Source organism: Eleutherodactylus coqui, chromosome 2, assembly GCF_035609145.1.
Source record: "Eleutherodactylus coqui strain aEleCoq1 chromosome 2, aEleCoq1.hap1, whole genome shotgun sequence".
NCBI lineage: Eukaryota > Metazoa > Chordata > Amphibia > Anura > Eleutherodactylidae > Eleutherodactylus > Eleutherodactylus coqui.
The window spans coordinates 191,444,685-191,454,760 of record NC_089838.1 but is presented as its reverse complement, the minus strand read 5'-3'; the positions used below and the strand labels follow the sequence as shown (position 1 = coordinate 191,454,760).

Genomic DNA, 10,076 nt, shown 5'->3' with positions numbered 1-10,076 from the left:
AGTCTCGTCCAATCAGCTCTTCTCCGATAACGGAGGACATTATCTCGCACTGCTTTCGGTTTACATCGCTGTGGTGGGGAGCGGCCTGCGCGACGGAACTGATCAGATAACCGGCGCCGGCTGAGCTGGGAGTCCGAGGTGTCAGCGCTCTGGAGTACAGGTTTGGGGCCCACTAAACAGTACGTGCTCGTCTTCTCATTGGTCACGTGGGATTGCTCCACAGCTGTGATTGGCTAGTCATGTAAACACCCGTCTACAGAGCGAGCTCTACATTAGTGATTAGATGGGACCCCCTGTTACAAGACTGGCTCGCTTTCCCATGCGCTATAATGGGGACCTGTATGCCCCCCCTAGAATATCGCTTAAAGGAATTGTCTGGGTGTAGACTACTGCTGGCCTAGCTTAGGCAGGCAACAAATCGGTGATGGTTTGCCACTATGGATTCCTGCCATTAGTTAGTGGTTCGCCTGCTGATACGCTCCTGCACTGAGCTGATTGCTGCAGGAAGCAGACAGCACCATTCTCACTGCAGTGCCCAGGCTTGATATTGCAGGCTTTTCACTTGAACAGGAACTTTGCCTGTAATACCAAGCCTGGCCACTGCAATAAGAACGGCACTGTCTGCTTCCTGCAGAAAACAGCTCAGTGCTGTCCGATATAGGATGCACCCAAGTAACTTGGGCATGTGAAAGTATTATACTTGTTATTCAAAGGGTTAATTCATAGTCCGAAGCTTGTGAAAACAGTGTGTCCTCGGTGCTCCGGAGGGGGAACTTGAGTATTTCCTGCAGGACACATATAGGCGTTCTATCTGAATTTTTGTACTCAACAAAGTAGCATCATATTAAGTTTTATCAAACTTTTATAATGATTCACCCCTGCAAGAAGCTGTATCGTCCGGTGTTGTCCATAATGATTGGTCTACTGTAGACTTCTTTGTTCTACTTTCTGCAATAAAAACCCTTGTGAGTAATTCCTTCGGAAAGGCTTTGGGACAAGACCTGATTGCTCCATGTTGTGTTCTTCTCCGGTGCACCGCACAGATAATTAGGCATACTTGCTTGATGAGGATTCAAAGCCCTTGAGTATCGCCTAAATTAAGGGATTGCTCCAACAGGCACAACTCGCCTACAGCCGTGTGAATCCGGTGTCAGCGCAATGTATATTCTTGCTGTTCCAAATTTTAAGGGTTAAGGCTGGGTTCACACAGGGCGGATTCCCGTCGGAAATCTCGCGGTTTGGCCGCAGCAAAAACCGCGAGATTTCCGCCGGGAGAACCGCCGCGGTGTAGGCCGCGGCGGCTTTGAAGCGGCCCGGCCGCTTGCTTTTCCGTTGCGGCCGGCGCTCCCATAGAGGAGAGCGCGGCCGCGACGAAAATAAACAAAAAAGGTAAGGCTGGGTTTACACAGGGCAGATTTGCCGCGCGGCATTTGGCCGCGGCAAATCTGCCCGCGGCCGCTAATCTCGGGATTAGCCAACCATGTGGACGAGATTTCTCAGAAACCTCGTCCACACGGGACAGCCAATCCGCTGCGGTAAGTTCGGCTTAAACCGCGGCGGTTCTCCCGGCGGAAATCGTACGGTTTTTGCTACGGCCAAACCGCGAGATTTCCGACGGGAATCCGCCCTGTGTGAACCCAGCCTAAATAGACATGCTGCATCTCCTGAAACCACGGCTGCGACAGCCGCGGTTCCAGCCTGATTTACCACAGCGGATTGGCCGTCCCGTGTGGACGTGGTTTCTGAGAAATCTCGTCCACATGGCTGGCTAATCTCGACAGCAAAGCCGCGGCAAATCCACCCTGTGTGAACCCAGCCTAATACGAGCAGCTCACACTGCTTTCTGTATATTACAGCTGATTCTGTTTATTTGCTAACCAGCCAAAGAATATATAGTCCTTGAAGACAAATACATTGAAAGGTCCCCTGACTGAGCAGATGTAGAACCTGTTACACCTCTTTATTACTGGTTAGTGACGTTGGTCTGAGATCATTAATTGGTAATCTAGAAGTATTCTTGATATCTATAGAAGACCAGATAAAGTAAAACCAATAATAAAAGTTCTATCTACTAACACATTTCTAGGGCGACGTCCATATTTAGTCAGCTGTCTGGCAAACATCTGTGTGAGGAAAAGGTCAATCACAGATCCTTCTTCATCTTCAGGCCTTGCAACCTTCCTTACAAAAATATCCGAATGTCAAGTAGATCAGTAAAAAAAATGGAAGGAAAACAAGATGGTGTTCAGCATACACAATGGTCTGTATTATGGCTGAGTGTCCTGGCCTGACGGTGCTCTACCAACCTGAACTCATGGCATCGTAGATCCCTTTGATGTAGTGGTTATGGGTCAGCGCCAAAATATGCCCATATTATTCTTGTGTGAAAGCGGCAGGCGTGTCTGGAAAAAGCCACAGATTGTAATGCGGTTTTTCGAGCCAAAAGTGGAACAGGAAGTATACAGGAAGGACGTGAACTTCTCCTTCCTGCTGGATCTGACTCCAGAACCTGCAGCTCTTTCCTATCGTAAATGGGTTGTCTGACTTTCCTAGGTAAAAGGGTTCTGTCATTTAAAGAGGTTGTCTGCTGAAGAAATTACTTTGAAAAGTTCTCAGCATGCAGTAAGCAAAAAAGATCGGGGTGAGGGGGCAAAAAACTTTCTGAACTCATTTTACATGTGCCTGTTGTTGGGATGTCTTGATCGCAGCAGGAAGTAGAGAGTGTCGGGGACACTTGGTGTCCACAGAACAGAAGTGGTAGGGGCTTGGGTGGGGAGAGGAGGTTTTTAATGTTTTTTACAGCATGCTGACTGCTTATCAATTTTTTTTTTCTCCGGTCAACCCCTGTTGGACATTTGTGCCATCAGTGTAATTGTTAGAATGAAGGAAAGCATTGCACCAGAGGCATAACTCGAAGCTTCTGGGCCCCAATGCATAACATGTAACAGGGCCCCAAACTATAATGCTTTATTCATAGTATTGGGCTCCCCATATGGAGAAGAGAGGCCTTATGGGCCCCCTAAGGCTCCTGGGTCTGGGTGCAACTGCATCCCCTATAGTTACGCCAGTGTGTTGCACCCTTGTGGCTCCAAGTGTTTGATGGATATTTCTGCACAAAAGCGAATGGCGAACTGATTCCATTTTTCCCCAACTCATCCAGTTTCAGGCTTTAGCAGGTAAAAAAGTATAACTTTGGCTAAGGGCTAGGCCCACTGCAGAGCCCTCCGTGTAGAGTCTGGCCGTATAGGCTCCCTTAAACTCTGTATATGGAGAAATTCTCCTCTAGAAGCAGCAATTCTAGGGAGGAAAACTTCTACACATAACGGAGTCCGATTGAGCGTGTACATATGGATTTTTTTGTTTGATTTCATATTTTTACAAAATCCACAAGAATAAAAACTTGGTATAAAAACTGAGGCATGTAGAGGTACAGCGGTGGAATTGTGTGACTAAGGCAACCCTCTTATAGCATTACACCATTATACCAGGGCATCGGCCTAATAGATTTTATGTTCTTCCAATAAAATACACATTTTTCTTTGCATTTTTTTTTCATTAAAGTTCTTGCCCCACCAAGTATCTCCGATCCACTCAACTATCCGATCGCTGAGTCTCTGACTGCGGGGATCCACACTGATCCCGAGAATGGTGATCCTGAAAGACCATTTCATTCAAGGACCATTAAAGGGTTTCTGTCACTAGAAAAGAAAAATTCTATACTTATCTATTCCTCCCCCGTCAGTCTACTTACTAGATCTTCACCTCCCCTATCTTCTCCTGTCTCCTGTAGTCTGAGGGTGGAAAGGTCACCTCACCTTCAGCTGCTTGATTCTTCTCCTTCCTGTGAGGTTACGTCCATTTGGTTGGCAGTCTTCTGCCTGCCAACCAATGTACATAACGTCACAGCCCACAGGCCAGCAGGAGGACTGCCTATCTTCTTCCGAGATTGCTCATGCGAGCTATCTCTGAAATAGATTACAATTCCTTCCTAGGCAGTGAAGCTACAGTACAGGGATGTGACCTTCACTGACCCAGCCGTAAGGAATATGTGATAAGCACCCCTCATAACAAGCTGGGCCCAGCCTGCAGTGAGCTGACCTGGGGCACTGGAGAAGCTCAACTAGGAGAAGATGTGATAATGAGACAGACAGGGAAGGAATAGGTAAGTATAGATTTTATTTTTTTTTTAAATGACAAAACCCCTATAATTTCACTGTTCTCAGGAGGTCCCAGCAGTCAGACCCCATCGATCAGATAGTTCAGTGGATAGAGAATAACTTTAATGTCAATGAAAGAGCAATAGGACATCTAGTAATAAAAACTCAGCGCTATCTACCAACGGAGCGCCAATGTGAATGCAGCCTAACAGCCACTCAACGGTTCTGTCCCGTGGACCACGCTCAGTGTTACTCAATGACGAATTGTCAATGTAGAAGTGGATGAAGACTTCACTCTGACACTTTTATTGCTCCCCAGTGAAAAGACAGAAGCATCTGACTATAACGGATTGTCAGGACTTGGCTCAGAGCGGAGAAAGTTTGTGCGCCCTCACGCAGCCTTTCAACCAATGGAAAACTAGGCCAGATTTGAGCAGAGGTCTGTATCCTCGTAGCAAAGCCGAGAGATGCTTCCGAGGTAACACGCATCTTCTATCAACTACGTTTCTAAATGTAGATTTAGAAAGCTTTGGGGGAAAAATGACACCAGGTTGTCACCACATTTGGGGTCAATATTCAATGTATTCATCTAATCTCCCCCTGGGCTCAGTAGACTGACGTACGATAAGCGTGTCCTTTTGGCATACACTTGGCCCGCTGTACTGGACACGTAATTGTCTACACTTTTCAGTACAACTCTATGCCATAAAATTCAGCCTTATACCGCACCATATATATTTTATAATTGGTCAGTAGTAGAGATGAGCATTGCCTTTAGCGAGTACCTGCCCGCTCGAGACTGAAGGTTCGGCTGCCAGCGGTGGGCAGGGAGCTGCGGGGGAGAGCAGAACGGAGGGGAGATCTCTCTCTCCCTCTCTCTACCCCGCTCCCTCCTGCTGACTGCCGCTACTCACCGCTCCCCCACGCCGGCACCCGAGCCTTCAGTCTCGAGCGGGCAGGTACTTGCTAAAGGCAATGCTCGCTTGAGCAATTGCCTTTAGCGAGTATACTCGCTCATCTCCAGTCAGTAGTAGACATATGTAATGTATAGGTTACATCACTTGCTTACTAATGGGGCTTACGCTTGGTGTTCCAAACATTCTCACCAAGCGTAGAGTAAATTAGGTAAGTTGTTAGTGGTAGTAACGTTAGAGACCATTGTTTTACCCGCATGAGTAGTAACTAGAGATGAGCGAGCGTACTCGGTTCGGGTGTTTTTGCACTCGAGCACCGCTTTTTCCGAGTAACTGACTACTCGGACAAAAAGATTCGGGGGGGCGCCGGGGGGCAGGGGGTAGCAGTGGGGAACAGGGGGGAGCTCTCTATCTCCCCACTCCCCTCGCTCACCCCCGGCGCCCCCCGAATCTTTTCGTCCGAGTAGTCAGTTACTCGGAAAAAGCGGTGCTCTAGTGCAAAAACACCAGAACCGAGTACGCTCGCTCATCTCTAGTAGTAACCGTCCGTGGAAATGGTTTTCGATATATTTGATAGCCATTTTCACCCTGTTTGACAAATGTCTCCATTGTGGGCAGTGAACATGTAGGCTGTGTTCGCGCTGCGTTTCAGTGTGCGCTCGGCCTTTCCATCCCAGGATTTCATCTGAATAGCCGAATACAACATTCAGCCAGAACCGGAGTCCATGATTAGTAGGACGGAAACTACTTTGGTCTCAGTTTGAGCAGGTTTCAACTTAAAGGGGTTGTCCCGCGCCGAAACGGGTTTTTTTTTTTTTCAACCCCCCCCCCCGTTCGGCGCGAGACAACCCCGATGCAGGGACGTACAGACAGCTTACCGGAGCGCTTACCTTGATCCCCGCGCTCCGGTGACTTCTATACTTACCTGTGAAGATGGCCGCCGGGAACCTCTTGCTTCGTGGACCGCAGCTCTTCTGTGCGGTCCACTGCCGATTCCAGCCTCCTGATTGGCTGGAATCGGCACGTGACGGGGCGGAGCTACACGGAGCCGCTCTCTGTCACGAGCGGCTCCATAGAAGAACACAGAAGACCCGGACTGCGCAAGCGCGGCTAATTTGGCCATCGGAGGCCAAAAATTAGTCGGCTCCATGGAGACGAGGACGCTAACAACGGAGCAGGTAAGTAAAAAACTTTTTATAACTTCTGTATGGCTCATAATTAATGCACAATGTATATTACAAAGTGCATTATTATGGCCATGCAGAAGTGTATAGACCCACTTGCTGCCTCGGGACAACCCCTTTAACTTTTCTTTTTTCTAAAGTGCTGGAGAGGAAGCGAAACCTGTCACAGACCAAAGTGGTTCCCATCTGACTAATGGTTGTGTCCGACATTCTGCCCAGATGCCGCTTTCATACAGAAAGGTTGGGCGCACACTTAAACACATTGTGTACTGAGACTAAGGGCTCGTTCACACAAACATTAACATGCAGTGAATAGAACCTATTGTTTTTGTTGGGTTCATTCACAGCTGCATAATTTTAATGCGATTTTTGGTCGCGTGGGGAAAAAAAGCGGCATAACCTATTTTAGTGCATATTATACACCATAATAGCCCATTAACATCAATGGCCTTGCATAAATACGCAGGAAGCCAGCATATTCATGCGATAAATCAATGGGCTTTCTTGCATTTTTTGCACATGCACAGGAAAAAAACCAAACAATAGACCAAAATACATAGGGAATCGTCGTACTTTGGTCCATGAATACACTGCACTGTGCCATGCCAGCCCTGGGGCCTTTTACAAGGCTCACCGCTGCCATGACAACTACATGGCACCCCACAATCTTATCACAGAGGGCCATACAGGACCCTCCAAACATCGATCCGGGCATTAAAAGGCCGCTGAAGTTTTTCAACCGGCTCTCTCCCATTCATTTCTATGGGAGAGAGCACACTTAGAGCCAGGACACAACGCAGGAATGGGGCACTCCGCGAATATCAAACACAGCTCCACGGACTCCCTGTTCCCTCACCATTCCTGCGCTGTGTCCCCACTCCTGAGTGCGCCCATTGTTTATAGGGCCTAAAGGTTCCATTTTTAACCCTTTCCAATCCACTGTCTGACCTCTGAAGACATTATGATTTAAGGCTGTTCAGCTCTCATGTTGGAAGACGTCCGTCAGGGTTCTCTTACTGTATATTGCCAGCCTCTCTGCTGTCGGAGCCTATCCAGCGTGTCACCTCATGCAGTACTGGCTTTAGCCAGCAGATAGCACCGTTGTATAATGGCAGAAAAAGAGTAAGCCCCATAGGAAAACCAGGACACAAATTGGATTGGAAAGGGTTAAATGCTCTTGTAGGCCACTTCCAGACATGGTGGATCCTTTGCTGATTCTAGTGCCTATTTTTCAATAAAACCCTATTGACAGCGCTGTTCTTATGAAGCAGAAGAAATCCGCACAAATTTTGGAGCATTCTAGCCGAATACAACATTTTCAGGTTTCTATTGTTGCAGGGTTTTGCAGTGGACTTCCCCATTTTCGTGGATTCGCAGCAAATTCTCTCACATCTGTATTGTTTAAGTAAACGGTATTTTGTCTGTGCTGTAATTTGCAAATCTCTGTTGGAATATTTGTTTACCTATAATTTTTCTCAATAATTTTCCCTCTCGTTGTATGGGTAAAGGAGGAAGATCCACTTCTTCACATGACGGTATAGGCACAGAGCAACCTTCCAGCAGTGGCAGCTGTAGACCTGAGATGGCAGATGAGATGTCTAGTCCTGCTGAGGAGGACGTTGTAGAGCTGGACAGTGAGGGTGATGTGTCTCCATCTGAATCCAGCTTCAGCAGAAAAAGACCTTTTACTTCCATAGAAAGTGGAATCCAGTATTCAAATGCACATTGTCCTGGAGAGGGCGCTCCCTCCAGCAATATCTTTGAGGAGGATGATGATGAATTGGATCTTCTTCTGCTGGATTCCCTTTCAGAGTCTTGTTATGGACTGTTTGGTGTGACTGACCAAAACTATCCATCATGTGGACACTTAAACCAGTTCCCTGATGAACTGCTCCAGTATATATTCGGCTTCCTTCCAGTTGTGGACCTTTATCGGAATGTCAGCTTGGTGTGTCATAAATGGAAGTCTTTGGTCCATGACTCGCAGGTTTGTACTTGTTTTCAGTAAAAATGTCCTTAGGCATAGGGCCCTTTTACACGGAACAGTTATCATTCAAGAAATAGTTGGGTCCTGCAAATTTTAAGGATAATCATTTGGCGTAAACACGGCCAACGATAGAACGACTAACAATAATTTGTCTGCTTGTCATTTGTCTAGTCGTTTGCAAGTCGTTGCTTGTATAGAGCAACCGTTCAGTTGTTCCTATTCACTGGTACAGTCCCCTGAAAGACTAACCATTAAGAGAATGAGTGAATAATGAGAAAATATAAACTTATTATCTGCTTGTGTAAATTGACTGCATGTTAACCCTTTGCAATCCAATTTTGGATTCAGGGTTTCCTAGGGGGCTTTCTCTTTCTGCCAATATATAATGGCGCCATCTGCTTGCTAGAGCCAGTACTGCAGTATGTGACATGCTGGAGAGGCCCCCGACCACAGAGCGGCCAGTAATATACACTAAGAATACCCAGTAAGAATACTCTTTCGACATCAGAGCTGTACAGCCTTCAATCAGAATGTCTTTGGATGGCAGACAGTGGATTAGAAAGGGTTAAAGCAAACGACTCATTGCAACCATTTCTCTTTCCGTGTAAAAAGACTTTTACTGCACTTTTAGCTGGAGTTCTGTGTGGAATTTTCTTTTCAACTTACTTTCCATTGTGTTAATAGCTTTGCACACCTTCAGAACTAATTTTGTTTATTGTCTCAATGTACTTAAAATGAAGCAAAAATAACCTGCCATGTCCAGCGAGCAGCATAAACTAAGCCTATGGGCTTATAGGACAGGGACCACGAAATACAGAGGTGTGGTTTATACTTATGGTTCCCCATCCCTTTGCTATCCACCAGGGAACAAGACCTTGGTTTTTGGTCCATGCATGAGACTCCTCTCTGCATTCAGTGCACACACTGTTCTCTATGAATGCAGAGATGAATCCAAAGCGGCATCTTCCCCAGTGGATGGAAAAGAAATGGGAAACCAGGTAAGTATAAACAAAATAAATAAATCTTGTAATTGTTTTTATTTATTACTCCCCCCACAAAGCTGGGTACTCTTTTTACCGACCTCGAAAGGATGTAAGGCTGAGTCGACCTTGAGCCGGCTACCTGAACCAAGCGGGGATTGAACCTGCAACCTTCAGGTCGTGAGCGAGGGCTTAGGACTGTATTTCTGCACACCTCTATGCTCCGCAGCCCCTGTCCTCTGCTCACTGGACATGATGGGTTCCTTTTAAAAAAGGATTTTCCAGATAGGTTATCAATATCCGATTAGTGGAGACCGTTCCGAGCTGTTGGAAGAGGCCGGGGCACTTGGGTGAATGCTGCAGCCTACTCTCCGGCTTGTGAAGTCACGTTCATCAGTCACATGTCCTAAGATCCACTCAGTCAGATTTAGGTGAATGGGATTGGACTACTATACCGGTGACTTGGCCACGGCCACTTCAAACAGCTGATCAGCAGGAGGTCTCAAGTGATAGCCCCCCACCAATATGATATTGATGACCTATCCTGAGAATGTCATCAATATCCTAGTTCCAGAAAACCCTTTCAGTGAAAAATGTCTATTCTATTGATTCAACTGTTCTAAATGTTATATGTTCTAACATAAAAAAAATGATTCACAAGTTAAGGCCCCCTGCACACAAACGGGTCGTATTCCGCATGTAGAGGCCTGCAGCAGAATCGGACCCTGTGCCCGTCCAGCATTCCCCGCGTACCTCTCATTTATCTTTTTTTCGTACTGCGGATGGCTGCGGCGAGCTGCCGTCGGTCATGCACAGTACAGATTTTTTTTCTTACATGTTTCTTTTTCCCACGC

At 46.8% G+C, this 10,076-nt stretch overlaps 1 protein-coding gene across 6 annotated transcripts in view; it reads left to right on the top strand.

Moving 5' to 3' along the window:
- The first annotated feature begins 4 nt into the window (after nt 1-4).
- Nucleotides 5-10,076, top strand: part of FBH1 (F-box DNA helicase 1) — a 68,472-nt gene continuing 58,400 nt past the window's right edge. The window contains exons 1-3 of one of the 6 annotated variants that reach the window (XM_066592117.1): nt 5-179; nt 4,477-4,635; nt 7,764-8,242. In XM_066592117.1, coding sequence (XP_066448214.1) covers nt 179; nt 4,477-4,635; nt 7,764-8,242 — 639 coding nt within the window. In that variant the 5' untranslated portion in view covers nt 5-178. The remainder of the gene's footprint in view (nt 180-4,476; nt 4,636-7,763; nt 8,243-10,076) is intronic. The other 5 variants (XM_066592116.1, XM_066592115.1, XM_066592118.1 and 2 more) reach the window with 5 other exon arrangements.